The sequence below is a fragment of the Notechis scutatus genome, chromosome 1 (assembly GCF_049901735.1).
Source record: "Notechis scutatus isolate UNSWTSFEM ecotype Mainland chromosome 1, rNotScu1.2, whole genome shotgun sequence".
NCBI lineage: Eukaryota > Metazoa > Chordata > Lepidosauria > Squamata > Elapidae > Notechis > Notechis scutatus.
This window is the reverse complement of record NC_142009.1, coordinates 244,692,648-244,713,987: the sequence shown is the minus strand read 5'-3', so window position 1 is coordinate 244,713,987 and position 21,340 is coordinate 244,692,648. Positions and strand designations below refer to the sequence as shown.

The window sequence follows — 21,340 nt, the reverse complement described above, 5'->3', positions numbered from 1 at the left end:
ATTATATATTATATATTATATATATAATATATATTATATATATAATATTATATATTATATATTATATATATTGAAAGTTGCCCTAGCTACACAACAAAATACCAGGCTTTAAAAATCTTCTGAGTTCTGAGCATACCTAAATGCTTCATATGAACTTTAAAGATTTTAAACAGCAGATGGCATAGTTTTACAATATAGCTGCTATTTTTCTATTCATTTTTAAAGTGACAATTGTACAACATAAATGTTTTCTTAACTCTTAAGTATTCTTTTTGAATAGCACCCCGAGATAGATTTGATTAAAATACATGCTCAGTGTGCATTAGGATTAAATTGGCACTTATAGGGTTACACATTAATGTTATAAGAAATAGAATGCATTAGTTAATGGGCACAGAGTTGCACAGCCGACAAGTTAATAAATAAAAGACTGTAATGATAAAACTCTCCAGAAATATGTTACCCTGCATTCCTTCTCCTAGTTAAACACATTGCCTGGAGAACATTTGAAATTTGGATTATTTTTTTTAATAGGAAACAATCTGTTTAAATATATTAATGAAATACTTATTAGTAGTTCAGGATTTCTAAACTCTTCATGCATGTTTCTCATTTAAAATTAGCTACATCTAAAGCCTTTTTATTTAAGAATTACATGAATGAAGACGACAAGGGCAGAAGTGCTATTTCTATCTATTTACCTGCAGTCGTTATTCACCAAAACTATTTCTTTGTGAATAGGTAACAGCAAAAGATAAATCCGTATTGTGCAAAGCTGTAATCATTACTTTCAATCAATTCTATTATAAATTTCTTAAATAATCAATATATAATCACTGTCCAGAGCCTCTCTCACCACCCAGAAACCCTCTTTGAGGAAGATGGGCAGCTTAGAAAATACAAGCAAACAAACAAACAAATGTATGGTGTTCTCTCCTCCTAAGCAATGGACTTAGAATTAAGAAAAATGCTATACAAATAGTCCTCATTTAGTGACTTGTCTTGTTTAGCAGCTGTTTGTAGTTATGACAGTGATGGAAAAAACTTTATATCTGATCCTCGCATTTACAATTTTTGCAGGTCAGTAAAGCAAAGGAAAGCTGAAATAAGATCATAAGCATAGTTATGGTTTCACTTTGCTTTGCTTAATGACCAAGTTATTGGTCCTGACTGAGGTCACTAAACAAGGATTACCTGCAAGTATTTGAGGTGATGGTCCTCTGCTTCTTTGAAATTAGGTTGTGCACTGTAAATTTTATGTTTACTTAGTAGATAAGACATTGCAATATTAAAAGAAGTATCACAGACTGAAAAAGTGTGACCAAATGGATCCCTGCTTTTAAATTCCCTCAACAGAGCATGTGACTTCGGCATGTGGTTACCTTTTATTAGCCATTGATAACAGTACATAGTTGCTAGGGAGTATGAAAAGTATATTCTCTTGTACTTATGTCCTATGTGTGGGCTTCTCACAAGAGATTGCTGGAGTAATTAGGTCTATGGTCTGATAAAGTATAACTCTTTATTATGTTTCTAGAATATATTATGTTTCTGTGCTATATTTTATAGCACTTAGCTGCATTTCTGTGTGTTTAACCTTTAATATATGTTTGTATATAATTATGTATCTGTGCCTGGATAACTTTATGAATAAGATACACTTATAATAATTAATATACTGCTGTGTTGTTCTGATGACTTCCATGAAATGGCAGTAATAACCAGGAAAAATAACTATCCCCAAAAGACCACACCTGCACCTTATCATGCAATATTGTGGAATGGCAGTCAAAATGAAAAAAAAACTATTTCTTTTTAAAATATTTTTCAAAATGTAATGTTCTTGTATTATACTACAAATGAGTTACAACTAAATTAGACCAAAGTAGGTTTTATATTAATTCAGTTTGTCCCAGTGAAGTAAGAGACCCAAAGGTGGATTAATAAATTCTCCTGTTTTCCTTAGTATTGCAGCTGCAATTCAGCCATGTTTTATAATAGCAATTTAATTTGTATACACCTCTAAATAGGTCCCAAATAAAGCAAATGGAAAATATAGCAAACATGGCAAAAATCAATTTATATTAATTGATGGTTTAGATGCTAGTATGGGTGATAATGGTCATACTTTCTACTCACAGTTTTAATGCTAATATCTGGATGAATGCCTAGTGGAGCCTCTCCACCCAAGTTCATCAAAGAACTAATGAGTTTAATGAGATTTTATCTGAGACAGTTGACCAAATACCTGGACCTTTGCATTTTAAGTAGTGTGTTAATTGGCAATTAAAAGCTAGAGAATAGAGAGAAAGTCAGTTGGTGATCATTGGATCACTTCTCACAACATTTCTATTTTGTCTTTTAAAGTTAGAGGTGGTAGCACATCTAGAGAGTTGCCATCAGCTACAATAATGTATAATGGATGGTTGGAAACTGAGGCAAGGTATGCACAGAATTTAGGAATCATTAACACCAATATGTGATTAAGGTGGAATGAAAGAAATGCTAATGCTATAACTCAAATGACTCAAAAGTCACAAGGTGTTTTAGAAATTACTGAGGTTTAACTGTCTATTGCCCACAGGACTGCCACATAGATTTGTACAATAACTTGTAAATTTTATTTTATCTAGAATTAGATAAGAGCCCCAGTGACATAGTGATTAGAATACAGTGCTATATGCTAACTCTGTTCACTGTCTAGAGTTCAATCCTGATGTGTTTAAAGTTGACTCTGCCTTCCATCCTTCCAAGATCGAGATCAGTAAAATGAGGACCCAGACTGTTGTTGACTATAAACCATTCAGAGAATGCTGTAAATCACTGTGGAGTGGTATATAAGTCTAAGTGCTATTGCTATTAGGAGAAAGGGACATTTATGGTTGCTTATGTTGTTTACAAACTTCATTCTTCTGAGTTCCATTATCAGGTTCTGTCTGGCCTCAAATCACCATATGAATTAATTCTTAGGGAGAAGAACTAGAGACCTATAATAGATGCCTGGCCCCAACTCATCCTTTCTATCAGACAAAATGACTGTCTTTTTTTGGTGGATTGATAGCCTGGCCAATTTGATCCTTCTTCAAGAGAAGGAAAGCTTCAGGTTAACTGTACTGACTAATATCAATAGTGAAAATGTATATTGTGATCTCAGCACTCTGGATAGCTGACTCCAATTACTTAACAGAAATAGTCTAACTAGAATCAGTTAAGACTGGGAAGATGCCAAATAATGAACTTGTCTTATCTGAAATAATTAAAGGGAATTGCAACTGGTAGGCCTCCTTGTTTATATTTATTGATCAAACAGGGAAGATTCCTAAGAAGTGGAATGGGGAGGTAACCATAATAGTGCTCAAAAAATAATATTGAAGGCCTAGCTAATTATAGACCTATTAGTCTACAGCATCTGAGTAATAAACTCCAGGTTTGGATGGAATCTGAATAAATTTTACAGGGGACAGACAGACAGACACACAAATATTGATTGCCCTAAGTCTTTTCCAAGTTAAAACTTTGTCTCAATTATTGTTTAAAATTTTCATATTGGGAAGAATGCTTGTTAAATTTTAGTTTAAATTTCTAAGATCTATATGAGGTCTATATTTGCCTTACCCAAAGATGCAGTTAACACTCTGATCTCCCACTTTTATAACACTTCTTTGGGTGGCTCACAATAACAGTAAAACCCCAAACAATAAAATCCATAAAACCATAAAACACAACCAAACTCCACACCTTAGTCATCCCCTTGGGATATCTCACCTACAACCCAAAACATCCTTGCTCTACTCTGGCAACTTTTGAAACAATGTCATCGAGCAAAAGTTTAAGACTTGTAGGAAAAGAAAATTTCATGTGAACCTATATCATGTTGCCAAGCCATACACAAAGACTTGAGTGATGTTAAGTTGCAGTTGGAAGTATCAGGTAGTACAAGGAAGCAGCACCTGGGTGACAAAAGATTTTTGGGAAGCAGCCAGTTATCTGTCCATATTTACTTTTCCCAAGTTAAGAAACACTTTTTTCTGGCTAAGTATAATATTTTGCCTATAACACTATAACAGGGAAGAAAGGATATTTTGAAACCTTTATTGGAAACATATGTGCCCATGAAGAACCGGGCTTATTTAAACAATGTCTTATTTTACATTTGTGGGGACATATACAAACAACTTATTCTTGCTTCATTAGTATTCTGGAAGAACAATGATCTAAACTTCATTTCTATATGCGCTTTGCTTTTTTCAGACTGCAAAACCTCTATAGCCCAAATTATAGCAAAATACTGTGTAGCAGCAATGAAAGTGAGGCATCAACTAAAGTAAGATCTCCCATAGTCAGAACTTGGTTTGTTTGTTAGCCAGCATGATGTCATTTTAGGAGAAGGACTGGTAGTGTCAGGGAGGAGTAAAAAGAGGGATCATCTAGAATGTAGCCACAAAGACCAATCCCCCATGATTGCCCTTATCTCAGTAGAACCAGGTTCTGACCATTAATTGAGAAGATGCCTTTTAGCAATAAATCGGTTAATTTGAACTTTCATATGTGGAGCTGGTCTTTTGCCACCTGAGAGACATGTAGTGTTTTGTTTTAGGGTTCTTATTACTACTTTACTATTTTACTACTATTTGTTTTATTTTACTATCTTTACTAGTATTCAATATCCCTGGCCTTTGGCTGCAATCATTGATCGATGTCATACATTTAACTGCAATTTTAAACTGTACTTTCCTGTATTTTAGTTTAGTAAAATAAGAGGAGAAAGATTTCTTTTTCTGTTTTTCAATTAGCCAAGGATCTTATCCAAATGGGCCTCTTGTTGGCACAAGCCTGTTGACAATTCCGAAACAAAGATCATCTTCAGTGACCTCAGCAAACAATGCAGGTTCTAGACGAGCCGGTAAGAATGTAACAATTATTTGTAAGTTGTCTATAAGGATGTCCATAGAATGCCTTTCTGAAAATAAAGATCTTGACTCAGTAGAAGTATACTAACAGAGAGGTTCCCAACAACCTTTTTAGACAGAGAGTTCCGGATTTTTCCTGCAACCTGAGAACATCTGTTGGACCAGTGCTATTCTTCTAACACTTTATTTCTTTGGTTTCTCCTTCATTTCCCCTTTAGGAATTTCTCAGAATTTAAGTCCTGGCATTTCACCCAGTAATGGATTTCTCTCCAGTGGGTACCACCGATCATCTGTAGAATTTCCTGATACTGCTGATTTCTTTACTAAACCTAGTATTAATGTACATAAATCTCTGGGAAGCTCATTTAATTCTTCAGATTGTCAGCAACAACTTAGAACATCTTCGTGTTATACCTGTAATAGGTAATGATCTATTTTTGTTTAAACAGCTAGCATATATAATATCTTTATTTGATAGAAAGTGTCATCGTAGGGTTCCTGCCCCTGCTACTTTTTAAAATTAAATAATAATTTGTTTGCTATGGTATGCAGTTACAATATTTTTTTAAAAAAATATTGGTTTATACAATATTGGCTTCTTTTATCTGAACTTAAGTAAGCTTTCTCTAATTATGATTCTTTGTGTTGGCATCATCCTTTACTTTTTTATACATTTCTCTCTTCTCTTATATCCTAAAAATGTGTGAGACAGTACCTGAAAAAAATTCTCTAAAAAAATTTGGTCCTTTCTGCTCTCTTGAAGCCCTTTTCTTCTTGAGTGCAGCTAAAATGATATTGATGGATGCCCAAATTGGAGTTACAGTAGTGATAATCTTACTATCTTACTAGTTTTGGTATCTCTTCATTGATATAATACTTAAGAAAAATACATTCGGGAAAATGTGAATACAAATCAAAAATGGCATTTCTGTGTTTTTTTTAATCTTCCGTAAGTTGCAGACGACAAGTATTCAACTCTGTTGCAAACTCATTATTTGAATCTGTAGCAGAATCTCAAAATCAAAAATCAGGTAAGGTTATGGTCCATGTTAATATTTAATATTTGTTTCAGTAATAACTATTTCTTTGGGAATATGAATTCATGAAAAACACTTCAGGTGATCCACATTTATGAATTTCAATCTCGGCTACAGTGTTTTCCATCCAGAACTGTGTAAAGTGGAAAACATGAGCAGAGTTCATTTGTATAGAAAATGGGAATTTTAATTGTTTTCCCCATCCTCCACTCCCCAAAAACATAGTAGTGAAATATTGGTCTTGCGAACATAGTAGGAGGTGATACTAGAAAATGAAGAATTATTTAGTTATTATTTATTAAATTAAATTTGAGAGGTATACAGCATTGAACATAGTAACAACAAAACAACCAATGTATGTCCAGAAAAAAAATAGTGACAGATAAAATCCCACAAGGGGCTTAATAACCATCCTAATTCAACAAGCCAACCTTTCAGCAATTTCTTAAACATCAGCAGGGTGGGAGCCCTATAGATCTGAAATACTATTTTTAAAAAAGATATTTTAATATTTATTTAAATTTTTTGTATATTTTATTTTAATAATCTTAGAGCAGTCCATAGTAATTACAATGTTTTCAAATGTTAGTATGTTTAAAAAGTAATATAATGGGATTCAGCTTAGGAAATCATGTTTTTATACATTTGCTTGATTAAATTACTAATATTATATGCACTTGTTTAAGGTGAGGATGGAAACAGTGAAGTTTCAAAAGACCCCAACCATCTTGCAGAGAAACTGCACAGTGAAATGGGAGAAACAAAACATCCCTGTTGTCAAATGGATCAAACTAAGAATTTTCAGTCTGATGCAAGTATATTATTTCAGACATACCTTGGTAGTTTGATCTCTGGTTTTAATAAGATGTTTGATATTTTATTGTAAAAAGACTACCTTTATACTTCACCTATTTACCTGTTATTATAATATTATTTACACTGAATTTTATTTTCTTTAGTTTTTGTTTGAATAGATCTTGAAGTTTTCAAAATATCAGAATCAAAAAAGATGCAGTAAATGTACACAAAAATATTAAAACACATTTTACATGCATTTTTTGCCTTATTATTTTGACTCAAATTGTAACTGCAACAATATTCTGACTTTGTGAGCATCTTTGTTTTTACACAAAGCAACCCAGTGTCCTGAAATAATTGTTTTGGATGGTTTATGGTGGTGTTGGTTTTTTGCAGATCGTTAGTGATTCCAAATGTTGAATTATAAGCGCTGTTAACAGAAAAGCTCCGCTTATATCTATACCAATTGCTTCAGCAAAGACCAAATTGAGATTTACAGTACATGTATATATACATTCATATATACAGATTGATTTTAAATTGGGAGAAGAAAGTACCTCAGATTGTGAATCTTAAAAAAATAATACTATGAAGACTGAACATATTTTTTGAAGTAAAATATCTCAGAAGATGCTACGTATCTATTTACAGTAATTACATCAGAACAGTCAAATAATCTTAATTATATTAAGAATCAAATACATACAAATGTCCCTTTACTTTGTGTAACCATAATAGTACATAGTTGAATTCTGATTAACAGAGTTTGATTTTATGATAATAAAATATATTTGTTTTCAACTTCCTGTTCTTATTTAGTCTTACTATTTTTTTTGTCACAGATTGAGGAGAATTCTTCTTTAGAAAAGATGTTAATAGAAAACCATAATTCATTAATGGAGGAAATGAACAGCTGGAATTTTCAAATATTTGATCTTGTTCAAAAAATGGGAGATAAATCTAGAAGAATCCTTAGTCAGGTTTGTTGCTACTGTAGAAATTCTGTTTATTTTATTTGAATATTTCTAACCGTACATATATCAACATTTTGCAAGCTGTTCTCTCTGTATAAATACATACAGACATTGATATAAATAAGTAGCACATTTGCAAACAAACGTATCTTTTTTCCAGACTGAACCATAGCTCCATGTGAATGGGAGGAAGTGAGAATAGATAAGAATAAAAGAAGCTGTTGAAAATTGCTGTTAGCATAGGGTAGAAATGACTGTACTTACAGCTGGCCTTATAAATCTTTCTGCTTTTTCTGCTGTATATGTTTTATGTGTATTTAGAGAGAATAGTTAATATATACACTTATGGATCAGTTGATTTTGTAAATCAATTAAGTTAATTAATCAAGAATATTTCATCCGAGATATATCTCAAATTTGTTCTTTTTGTATGTAAATATGCATATACATATATAGATGTGACTTGTACAGATTTATCAGGTAGGAAGAAAATCTCAAGGATTGGTTTGCAAATTTATGTTATATTAGCATTAAATATTAATTGGATTTTGACAAAAAACATCAATAGTTTCAATGCTATAATTTGATTTTTCACCTTTTGTTAAGCCCCATTTCTATACCCTTCTCATTACATATTCTTCAAGCTGAGGTGTTCTTGATCCTCAACTCCTGGCAAGGTGGACTGGCAGGGTAGACTGCCAGAAAAAGGCATGGCGGGGGGAGACGAGGACAAACACCCATTCTCAAAGAATCTAAAAAAAAAATGAAATGTTTTTCATTGTGTTTTCATATGTGTCTATTATGTGTTTAGGTTGCATTTACATTGTTTCAAGACACTGGTTTATTTGAAATTTTCAAAATTCCAACTGAGCATTTCATGAACTACTTTCAAGCACTAGAAAATGGTTATCGAGACATTCCCTGTGAGTAATAGTTGACAAAATTAGGCTAATTTATAATAATCTGAGATTTCCATTGAATTTTATAAGATATTTGTAAATAGAATTTTAGCAGAATTTTATTTCTGTTTCTTTTATTTTTTTTCTTAATCTTACTAATAATTTGATAAGAATAGTTTTAAAATAATAATAATAATACAAAAAATAATATAAAGCCAAAATATAATAATAGTTTGCTAATCTATAAAAAATATTAAGGAGAGATAGGAATTAAATTCTCATTGAGACTAGCATCTGAAGTCTAGTTGAGTCATGGCAGCTAGACTTCTTTTTGGTTTGAAATGTTTTCCTGCTTATCCAAGTAGCTTCTTCAGACTGATAAGCAGCAAAACATTTCAAAACAAAAATTACAAAAAGAAGTCCAGTTGCCACGACTCATTTTCCAGAAGATTCGACCTGGATGGATCTTCATTGACACATTGAGCCTAGTGAAAAAATCTCATTGAAGCCCTGTGCAGTTAAGCTGTGGATTTGAAATTCTGGTGATTTATTAGCTGATGAAGAACTGGCATGCAAATTGTTTAATGGGAGGGTGGAATACAGCTATTGTCTGTGAGGCCCTTTTTTTTTTTGAGTTAGAATTCTATATTTGCCTCAGTCTTATGTTTCCTTGGGTTATTGAGTCTTCATATGTAACGGCAAGTTTACATTTAATAAAAACTGTATTATTTAAGATCACAATAGAATACATGCAACAGATGTTCTCCATGCTGTATGGTATCTTACAACGAGACCAATTCCCGGATTTCAGCAAATAGTCAGTGACTCTGGGAGAGGAACCACCAGGGGTAAGTAAGTCTGTTGTGTTATTCCACAAGGAGGCCATGTCTGATAGAGTAAAATTAATACACCTGAAGTAAATATACACTTGTCTGAAGATTGCCTGCTTGAAACTAAATTTAGTAGCATTTATAAACAATCAGATTTTAGGAAACTGATTGGATAATTGCTGACAGACTTTACTTCTTAGCCAAGTAAACTGTTTCCATTTGGAACCCTTCTCCTAAATAAGGCCTATATTTTACTGCAGTGGTCAGCATGATTGGTCAGCATGTTTCCAGCAACTAAAATACATTAGAGTAATTTTTCTTTATTTAATTATTAAAGTAAATGCGTCAGACTAAAAATACTTGAAGTCTTTAATTTAATTAGAGCTTTTTAAAATTATTCCATGGGAAAAATGAAACAGTATTCAACATTCTATTTCAATTAATATATACCTCTTTAGTACATTCTATTATTTTTAGCATCACGTGAATTGAATGAATTATTTAATATTATGTAAAGTGAACTGTGATGCTAAGGTATATATATTTAAATATAAATCTCTAAATCTCTTTCCCATCAACTTAATTGGATGGTTTCTGGTCCTATAGTTTTGAGAAAATCGGAAAATTTCTTCCTCGCGCACTTGTGCTGAAAAATTTGTCTCACTAACTCAGAGGTTTATGTAATTTGTAGGACCTTTAAGAAAAGCTCTGCAGAATCAAAAGTTCTATTCTGATAAGAGTCCTGGCTAAGGAAATATTTAACTGGATCCAGCACAGTGAGATCATAGATTGCTTGATATGTTGAAAATGTTTATAAAAATTCTGAATATTCTTAAAATGTTATTTTTATGCTTATTATTTTGGATATAGAGAGTGATATTTCCGTGGGCCATGTTGCCTATGTTTCCTCCAAAAGCTGTCCTGTTCTAGATGAAAACTATGGATATTTAGCATCAAATATTCCAGCCTTAGAATTAATGGCTTTATATGTAGCAGCAGCCATGCATGATTATGATCATCCTGGTCGGACAAATGCCTTTCTAGTAGCAACAAATGCTCCACAGGTAGGATCATTTTCTGTATCATATGAAAAGTCATATATGCTATCTCATTCAGCTATTACATTTTAGCATTATATAATGAGATTTCCAGCAGTTCTGATATTTTAAGTTTTATACTCGCAGAGCAGTATATTCAGCGCCTGTCCTGAATCAGAGAAACTTGACCAGTCTTTGAAGTTGTGGCCATTGCAACATTCCCAAAGTCACGTGATTGCAACTTAGGCACTTGGCAAACAGCTTGTAGTTATGACAATTGCAGTGTCTCTCAGTCATGTGATCAACATTTGGATCTTCCCCTGCTAGCTTCCCACAAGCAAAGTCAATGGGGAAGCCAGCAGGAGGTCCCACTGCCAACCCAGAGATGCGATTAAGCAGCTCAAGAAGAGATGGTGCTCTGCAGAAGGAGATGGTACAACAGCAGCGGTTCCAACTTTTCCCTGAGGAACAAGATCTCACACCCTGTTATTTGTGGAACAGCACCTCTATAGAGTTTCTGCATGGTTGTTGCTCTCCTTCCTCTTCTGCCATAGGCTTGCAGCTGAACCTAACCTTAGATGAACACATTCAGAGAGGGGAAACACCTCCCTCTGCATCCATCCAAGTATTGGTACTGCAAGCCAGCTTTGCCTCCTCATCTCTGATGACATTGTAGATAAAGAAAAATTTATTACTGGCATTTAGCAGCTGCAGCTGTAGACCAAGGCCTCCAAGGGTCTGATAATCTAGTTTACAAAATGGGATAATGCATTTTGGGATAATGAATTTCAGAAGTTAATTATATGCAGTGTGAAGGGTTTTTGTGGCTGCTGCTATAGTAGTGGTTCTAAATCTCTTTCCCATCAACTTAATTGGATGGTTCCTGGTCCTACAGTTTTGAGAAAATCGGAAAATTTCTTCCTGCCCACTTTCTCCATGCTATGAGTGATTTTATACGCCCTCCTTCAATCACTTTTCCAACTTCAGCAGTTCTCGACAATCTAGCTTTTCTCGTAGGAAATGCATTTGAATTTCTTAATCATTTTAATTTCAGTTTGGCAACCAGAAACGTACACAATATTTCAGAGATAGATGGATGTCCATTTTTGTAAGGGCGCTGCATTATCACTTGTTTTATTTTCAGTCCTTTTCCTAAAAATTCCTATGATGAAATTTGCATTTTTTTATCGCTTCCTGCACATTCTGGTGCCACAGTAGTAATCCCATGAACTGGCTAGTTACAGGCAGCTCAGTTCCCAATAGGGCATATGTGAGGTAAAGGCTCTCCCTACAATGTGCATAACATTACATTCACTTGAACTAAACAATTTATTATTTAACCGACCATTACCTTTTAATGAAATCATTCTGAAATTCTTTCTGGAAAGTTTTTTTTTAATCAAGCTGATTAATGTGATATCATCCATAAAATTGCCACCATGCTGCTTACTTCTAAGTATAAATGTACACTTTTGCAGTGAGTCTGCTTTAAACATCATAAAGCCTGTATCACTAATTATGCCGATTACAATCAGGGTGTAATATTGATTCTAGAAGGTTAGGAAGGGTACTTGGAAGTATCGACAAGCTATTTTATCTCAGTCTAATCTATGGAGTTTCTGTCATCCAGGTAATGGTTGTCCCAAAGGTGCTTTTTCAGGAGGCAATTGGACTTCCTTGTTTTTCTTTGAAGATGTTTCACTTATCATCCAAGAAACTTTTTCAGCTCTGACTGGATGGTAGGGAATGAAAAGATTTATATTCCTTGCAGACAGCTGGTCATTTTCATTCTTTTAATTTAGAGAGTCATTGAGGCCACTTGGAGGTTTATCTGTGTCCTCAGGATCACCTAAGTAGTGCAAAGGGGTGTGGAGCTGCCTTGGCTACAGGATGTTTTCTGCCCTGTGTCCCTTCACTGTTGAAGACAAGCGCAGGCTCTTGGGGATGAGTCTGTGTTGTCTGTATCTCAAACTGAAGTGCAAATGGTTCCTGTAGTCTGCAATTTTTCCTGGAAATCCATTTGTACTTCCATACCATTCAAAGGTGCTTTCCAAAGTAAAAATAAAAATAAGAAAGTCCAGTTGCTTTCTGAAAAAGCAACCCCTGGGATCTCATTCTAATGTATGGCCAGAGCCTCAACAACTCTTATATTCAAGAATCTTTTGAAAACTATGAGCCTTTGGAACCATCCAAATTGGCCCTTTGGCCATACAAGGGCAGAATAGGCTTTGTTGCATCAATCTCAGCAGGGAATATTAATTAACAGTTTTAAAAAAGGATAAAAACTCCTGGTGTCGGAGCTTTTGAGAAAAGTCTCCAAGGCTTATTGGAAGGCTAGGAGGATAAGGAACCTGGCAATTCTCAGGGAAAGATATTCCAAATTTTACCACAAATATTGGTCCTTTTACCCATATTTAATCCTTTATATCCGTATTCATGATGATACCATACTGGGACATTCAGACTGCAAAGCAGCTGTGCAGCAGGATGAGGAGTGACATTACCCGTCATTTGACCCACTTATCCATCACTAGATGTAAAGCATCAGAGTTGCTTAGTAAGGCAGCTATAATTATTACAGATTATCCTGTTTCCACAATATAGTTACACACCGGATGGTACACAACTGACAGACCCATGATCATCATGAACCAGATGCTAAGATAGCCAGATCACAGAAGAGGACTGTAGTTCTTTTAGCCCTTTTTTCACTCTGTGACAGGGGTGTCAAACTCGTGGCGTCATGTTGTCATGTGACGTATTGTGACTTTTTCCCCTTCACTAAAATGGGGTGGTGGTGGTGTATGGACAGTGTGTGACGCATATGGCCCATGGGCCGTGAGTTTGACATTTTTTGCTCTGTGATATTGTTTGGCTCTTCTTTTTTTCACCAAAAATCTGTGCTTTGAAGATTTGGCTTGAAGCTTCCCTCTCCCTGCTCCAGCTTTTCCCTACCTTTTCAAGAAAGTGGAGAAGAATGACTAAGCAGATGCTTCTATGGTTTATTTGAACATGGTTCTTCCTTAAGAGTAGGAAATTGAACTTAGTCTATGTTTCCTGGATCCAACTCAGGTAGTGTTTTTATTTAGAAATGTATATCTAATTGCTTAGTATAATATTTCCGCTTTATTCTATTTCTCAGAGATAACCTGAATTGGTTGTTACAGTTTTGTGAAATGTCACTCTTTAAAATATTTGTACTAATTATTTTTCAGGCTGTGTTGTACAATGATAGATCAGTTCTAGAAAATCATCATGCAGCCTCTGCATGGAGCCTCTTCTTATCACTACCGGAATATAATTTTCTGTCTAATCTTGATCACGTGCAGTTCAAACGATTTCGATTCTTAGTGATTGAAGCAATCCTTGCAACAGATCTCAAGAAACATTTTGATTTTCTTGCTGAATTTAATGCCAAGGTTTGTTGTTCTCCTTAATATTATTTATATTCATTATATTTATAGAAATGTACAGAAATATACAATACGTATGTATGTTATATGGTTTAAGCAATATTGTATACCACTTATTTAATTAGTAATAGCAATAGCACTTAGACTTATATACCGCTTTATAATGCTTTACAGCTCTCTCAAAGCCGTTTACAAAGTCAGCATATTGCTCCCAACAATTTGGGTCCTCATTTTACCCATCTCAGAAGGATGGAAGGCTGAGTCAACCTTGAGCCTGGTGGGATTCAATCTACCAAATTGCAGTAAGAGTAGCTTTCAGTACTGCATTCTAACCACTGCGCCACGGAGGCTCCATAAATATTTGCTTATTTATTTGTTTTTTTTACAGTATATAATGAAAAGGTTTATAAATAAATGAAAAATACAGAACAAAGTTAAATTAATCAAAACAGGATATAAGCCAAATTGTTACATACATAATGTGCTTAATTTGCATAAGACCAATAAAATCACATTTTAGCCACATATAAATAGGTTTTGAATGGCTTTTTAATGTGTTACATTAGGGCAAATTGAAAAAGTAATTCCTTATCCGGCTGTCACATATTTTATTTGTTCCTGTACACTTTTATGTTGCATTAAGAATCCCCTGAACATAGAACAATATAAAATCAGGAAGAAAAGTAGTCCTAGTGTGTGATAGAACAAGCCTCACCTATTTGGGTAGTCAGCGCAAGAAGGGTTAGGATGCATATCACAACCATTCCTCTCTGGTGATCTTCCTAGTCCGTCAGTACTTCCTAGAATGGTATAGAAGCCTTTAATATACTTGCTGCAATAAGGTTAAATTAGGTGTTATATGGCCTAGGTCATAGATTGCATATTTTACATTATTGTTATTGGGGGAATGATAGACCCTCCACTGGGAAAGAGCAGATACAATTAGTTGAGGAGAGGGTACTAGTGAAATTATACAGTTCTCTATTCTATACAAATGTCCCACGTATGATTGGGAAATGTGTATTTAATTTGTAACCCATATCCTAAAATTATTGGCTATTATATACCAATTTGCTTTGGTATGCCAAATTCACAATTACTGATCAAACGTTATGGATTACAAATTTGTTCTCTCAGAATAGAAACAAAGAGCAAGGATAACCAATAGAAAATGGAAAAAGCACAGATTTATTGTGATTTTGCTTTTCTAATCTTATACTTCATTTAATCAGACATATAAATTATAATCTGGAGACAGGATCAGCAGTAATATCAGGGGGAATGAAATTCTGAAGTTACAGATGATGATAATGAAATCTTAATAATACCCATTCATCAAGCAGTTGTTTGGTGTGACAGATATTTATGCACTGGGGATTTGATTAAGATTTTTATTCTGGAAAGAACAGTTGGCCTCAATTCAATTAATCACCAGAAAGATGTTGAAGCTCTTAACAGATTCTTGCTCAGATGGATTCTCTCTACACTTGGCACTTTATTTATTTGGTTGAATTGGCACTTTAATTATTTGTAGACTACATGGCATATCAGTGATAATCTCTATTTCTTTTGGAGTAATCCAAATTCTAGACTGTTTAATATATTGCCCTATCTGAGAGCCGGTTTGTTCTTTTATTATTTTATATACAATAGTGACCTGCTAATTTATTCTATATAAAATGTGGTAAGCAAATAATATATATCACATTGGAAGATGTGCAGATATATAGATTCTTGATCTATGCATGATATCAGTGAGTTCTGTAATAGGGTCACTTGAGTGATAATAGGGAAAACACTGAGATCAGTTTCTCATTGTGATACCTTTGAGGAATTTTAGCTGAGAACTATTAGCAGGATATGTTTTGTAGTAGATTTTTCGTGGTGCTAATTCATGTATGTTTAATTTATGATTATTTTAATGTCCTGGGTGAGTTTTGCAATTGGAGAAATCTAATCTAAATCCTATTGTTAAAAGTCTATGATGGATCAGGGTATCTTTGATTGTATCAGAGGATTTGTTTTTAAATGGTGGATTTCATAATTGCACTGAGTGGAAGTTGGAAATTATGTATATCTGTACATTGTAAAGTGTTCAGTTTATTCGTTCCATCATGAAATGGGAGTCTTGATCCAGTGCCTGGAGGTGTGAAGAATTATCTGGGAAGGAACCGATTCAGAATGAATTGTAGCAAGACAAAAGTGTTCTTTTTGAATGGGCCTTCTGCTAATAGATTAGTTCCATCTTTAGCACTTGATAAGGTGGCACTCCATCAGGTTTTTCTAGACTTGTGGCTTCTCCTTGTGCAACAGGAATAGGTCATGGACAGAAGACACACTGGCCTGCTCCAGCTAGTGCACCAATTACAACCTTTTCTAGTTCAGGAGATGCTGTCTATAGTGAATAATGACCTTTTGTCTTCTAGTTAGACTACTGTAATTTGCTTTACATGGGACTATTCCTGAACTTTACTTAAAGTTACAGCATGAATTAAACATAATCCCTTACTTCCAGATTGAAATCTCAGAGTGATAATGGTACTGTGAAGGTTGTATTGTTGCTTTGGGTTCTGGGCCCATTTCAATATGCGGGACATTACTTAAAATATCCTTAATAGCTTAGTTTTTTGGGAAGGGTGCTCTCTCCTCCAGGTAGATTCTGCCTGCTCAATTCATACAGGCCAAGTACTCATATTGAATATTCTTATGCTTGGAAGGAGACGGCATTTTTTGTTTCATGAGGTCAAGCAGGCCCTTTCTTTGCTGTTATTCAGGAAATCAATGAAGATTTATGAGTGCTCATAAGATTCCTTGAAGAGTGGCTGTCAGGTTGGCTAATGTGATGCAGTTATTATTGTCTTATACATGTGTGTGTGTGTGTGTGTGTGTGTGTGTGTGTGTACACACACACGTAACTAAACATAAATAAATTTCAGTGCATTGCATGTTTTTAATTATTTGCTGAATTCAGTATTAAGTATTCTTCAAGTATTAAGCACAAAATGTTAGACAGAAACAAGGAGGTGTATGTCAACAGCGAAATTCTTTAAAAATACTTTGGGAGGGAGACGGACAGACAGACAGACAGGAGTTAGTTCAATTCACTGCATTCAGTGATACTTAAAACACAAATAAGTGTGAACCCATGCCTCCTTCCTTGGAAGTAAGCCATATATTTGGAAATTAATTCAAATTACACATGAGTACTGCAGAATATATGAACAAATTAAACTGTGTTTTGTATAAGAAACTCCCAAAGTGTTTTACATTTATATATGAAAGCTATGAAGGGATTGAAGAAAACACTTACTTTATGCCTTTGTCTCCCTTCTAAATAGGTGAACATGAATGGGCATGGTATTGAATGGAGCAATGAGAGTGATCGACTGTTAATATGTCAGATATGCATCAAGCTGGCAGATATCAATGGTCCAGCCAAAATCAGAGATCTACACCTGAAATGGACAGAGGGAATTATTAATGAATTTTATGAACAGGTAAACTTGTGTAAACAGAACATATATGAAAAAATAATGCAGATAATCTTGTACATGGAATGATTATGTGCATAAAACTGAATCTTAAAATATTTAAGTGTATTCTTTTACAGAGGGATGTAAAATCATGCTAAAAACTGGAATGTAAGTAATACAAAGCCTGCAGGCTGCCTATTCTTCTATTAGACCATTATTTGTGTGAAGGAATGTTGATCATAGAATTTGTCCATCTTTTATATCCTATTTCATCTGTTTAGAAAGCATCTAAGTGTAATGCAATTTTAAAAGCAAAGATCTAATTATTTTTGCTCTTTGTAACACTAAGTAAGATTATGGGAAGAAGTGCCCTTTTTTTCTTCTCGTTTTCTGTCCAATCTGTTCTAACTGTTTTGTATGTATAAATTTCCAGGGAGATGAAGAAGCAAACCTTGGACTACCTATTAGCCCTTTTATGAATCGACATTCTCCTCAACTTGCCAAGTTACAAGACTCTTTTATAACCGACATCGTTGGTCCTCTTTGCAATTCTTATGATGCAGCCGGCTTGCTTCCAGGCCAGTGGATTGAAAAAGACGAGAGGGAAAGCTCTGAAGATTGTGATGCAGAAGAGGATAGCGAAGAGGAATTGGAAGATTTAGGAACAAGTAAGACTAAATGCTTTTTTGAACAATTTGAACTGGTTGTTACACTGGTTGAATTGCACCACTGAATGCAACCATCATAAATATGAATCAGTTGCCAAGCAACTGAATTCTGATCATGTTGACCCATGGAGATGCTGCAATGGTCATGTGAAAAATGGTCATTAATCACTTTTTGCAGTGCTGTTGTAACCTTGAACATTCACTAAATGATCTGTGTTGAGGACTACCTGTACTTCCATAAAAGAACTTTCAACTGATAACAGGCCTCTTTTTTCTCCTTTCCCCCACCCCCTCTTTTCTTTAAACAGGACATAAATTCAACACATGGTTTATTTTCTAAAAACGTGTTACTTATTTGAAATGAGTTTGGAAAATTTGTTTTCTTTTGCAGAATTACAAAGAAGAAAAAACAGACAGCAAATGTTTAGTCAACTAATATACCATTTGAACGAAAACCATAAATTGTGGAAGAAAATAATTGAAGAAGAAGAACTAAATACATCAGAAGAAAATGCACATTCGGAAAATACCACCTTATGTCAAACAGATGAGATTCAGGTCATTGAGGAAGCAGATGAAGAAGACGAACGACATTAAGAACAAGGAAAAACACTTTAAATAGACTTCATAACAGTGTTCTAGACTGCTACAAGAGTATATTTTTACCCATAATACTGGCTGTAAACTGACAGCCCTGAGGGAAGTATGAAAAAGAGTATACTGAATAACGTGAAAGGACACTTATTTCTTCAGCATTATCACACTTCTATGCACTTTTGCCACATGGAAATTTTTAAAAAACTTCATAGACTTACTGAACACAGTACTGCATTCCATGATGAGAAGATTTTATGTCCAGCTTGGTCTTCAAGTATCTTGTTTTGCTGCCTTCCTGAAAGTAACTTTTTATTATCAAAAGGGAATTAACAGTTTGGAGAAAAATCAATATGATTTTTCAAGCTACAAGGACATTCTTTTTTACAGAAGCTCTTGAACAAAGGCCTATAATGTTTTAGAATTGGTATTTTGTTTTTAATGTGAACCTTAAAATCACTGTGCCTATCAACAAGCAGTTCCCATAAATTTAATTTGCAAGAGTTTGATTAATGAAGTTATTGGATTGATTTAACCATTAGATGGCTGCGATCAGAATTGCCGGGTACTTATGGTTAAAATTGAATTTCTTCTGCATCTGTTTGATGCTTTTGTTTTTACTGTGGTAAATAGCCTGCTATTTTATTTTTCTAAAAATGTACAGGTTTCCAATGAGTATTCAGGCTAATTTGCTAAATATACCCTTGTTGCCTTTTTTCTCATTGTTCTGTAATAGAACATACAAGCTATTTAACTATTTTAATAATTACAGGATTTTATTCTTTTAGTCAATGTTATAAATATGTTCCATTCTTTTTCAGGATTCATGTTTAAAAACATGACACAGCAGATTTTATATTTACAGATTTATGCTAATGCTAGATGGTCATTAAAAATTGACTTTTGCTCTGTATATAATCGTCATAAAAATTAAAAGATGGTTTTGTATAAATGTTCTAAACTCAGTTTTTGTCACTTTACATGGTATCCAACATATCAGAAATATTATTGAATAAACTTTAATAGGACAAGCTTGAAAGAAACATTACTATATTCTCATAAAATCAATTATCTGATCTATTTTATGTTAACTAAGTTTCAATTTCATTTTTTTATAAAGTATCTATTTGTACCTGGATATGGCAGGTAGATCTATTGCTGTTCTGCAATTATATTCTTAATTGCAGCCAAACTCCTTTATTTCATCTGGAGCCAATAAGTAATTAGCAATTATCTTTTTCTTTTCTTTAAGGGGAGTAATGTTTGATGGCTCATGGTATTCTTTCTCCATCCAATTTTACAAGGGAACCAGGTGATCAGTGCTGGGGTGAGATTATCTTTTGTTTCCTAGGAAAATGTATGAGATGCACAATTATGTGAAGTCTTGATACTTAGTATACCAATAATAGAATGCACACACAAAACCCTTACTGTCACACCCATGTTAGAATCTGATTCTGAGGGAGAGGAGGAACAGCCGACAGGGAGTGGGAGTGTGGCTCTGGAGGTTGTGGAGGAAACTGGGGAAGGGCACAGGCTGGCTGGGCATTCAGAGGAAGACCCAGGCCCTTCCCCTCTTCATCCTAGGGCACGCAGGGAGGAGTGGATAAGGGAGAAATATGAATGGCATGGTCTACAGGGGAGGAAAAGGCCTTGATCCCCTTCACGGGCTGCAGCTGTGAGGACTGTTTAAAAGGACAAACTGAGCATGCGCCAGTGCTGGAAGCAAAGCGTGAAAATATTTCTAGTTTGTCAGTTCTTATCTGAGTTCTGGCGTCCTTCCCAGTGTGTGTATTTCGAGAACTGTGGATGTCTTCAAGCCCTTACCCTGCCTTGTCTCATTAATTGCTTCAGTATGGTTTGTATGGTTTTTTTCTATTTATAATTTATATGTATTTTGAGTTTGAACAGAAGTTCTTCCTTTTCGCAACTGTTTGTAGGAAAGTGTTTTCTCCAGTCAATGATAATTGGACCTTTGAAGCCAAGTTGAAGGAATTAAAGGGACTTCACCTGTTTTTGTGACTGTTGCTTTTGTATCCCACCCTGGGTCATCACACTTACATAAGCAAAGTTAGAGAGGCAATCTGATACAGTGATTAGGGCTTAAGCTAGGGCTTAAGCTTAAGGAACACCAAGAGTTCTAATCCCCCTTAGTCACAAATCCAGCTGTGTGACTTTGGATCAGTGAGCCACTCTCAGCCTTAGAAAAGAGACACTTCTGAAAACCTTGTTAAGAAAACTGCATGGATTTGTCAGGCAATCTCCAAGAGTTAACAGTGAGTTGAAAGCACCAGGAAAAAAAGAGGTAGGCAATATTCCTCAATTACTGGATTTATGTATAAATCCATGATTTATGTATAAATTTATGTATAAATTTATGTATAAATTTATGTATAAATCCATTGATCTATGTATCTGAGAGGAAAAAACAGAGTTGTCTATGCTGTTCCTCCCACCTGGCCAATTTAAGGACTCCCTCAGAGAAGAAAAATGCCCAGTGCTGGGTGGAAATGGGCTAGTGCCTTGGAAAGACAGAAAAGTTTCCTCCATGGAGCACTGCTGGAGGTAAGCAGTAAAAAAAAAAAACCTTATTATTGGATCTCAGCTGCTGTAACTGGTTGTTAGGAGACTAGAAATGAGAACTGGGAGAAAAGTAGTGGGAAAAATAGTTTAAGGACTTAAAGAAGAAAAGAAATGGTAAAAAGAA

General features: G+C 34.5%; 1 protein-coding gene across 2 annotated transcripts in view; it reads left to right on the top strand.

The window, feature by feature from the left end:
• The window catches only part of PDE3B (phosphodiesterase 3B), a 55,176-nt gene extending 35,591 nt beyond the window's left edge, over positions 1-19,585 (top strand). The window contains exons 5-16 of one of the 2 annotated variants that reach the window (XM_026668338.2): positions 4,794-4,903; positions 5,129-5,333; positions 5,871-5,941; positions 6,634-6,758; positions 7,588-7,725; positions 8,531-8,642; positions 9,353-9,466; positions 10,319-10,512; positions 13,701-13,904; positions 17,237-17,395; positions 17,805-18,039; positions 18,431-19,585. In XM_026668338.2, the coding sequence (XP_026524123.2) occupies positions 4,794-4,903; positions 5,129-5,333; positions 5,871-5,941; positions 6,634-6,758; positions 7,588-7,725; positions 8,531-8,642; positions 9,353-9,466; positions 10,319-10,512; positions 13,701-13,904; positions 17,237-17,395; positions 17,805-18,039; positions 18,431-18,636 (1,873 nt within the window). In that variant the 3' untranslated portion in view covers positions 18,637-19,585. Of the gene's footprint in view, positions 1-4,793; positions 4,904-5,128; positions 5,334-5,864; positions 5,942-6,633; positions 6,759-7,587; positions 7,726-8,530; positions 8,643-9,352; positions 9,467-10,318; positions 10,513-13,700; positions 13,905-17,236; positions 17,396-17,804; positions 18,040-18,430 lie in introns of both variants that reach the window. The other variant, XM_026668337.2, reaches the window with a different exon arrangement.
• Positions 19,586-21,340: the final 1,755 nt, after the last annotated feature.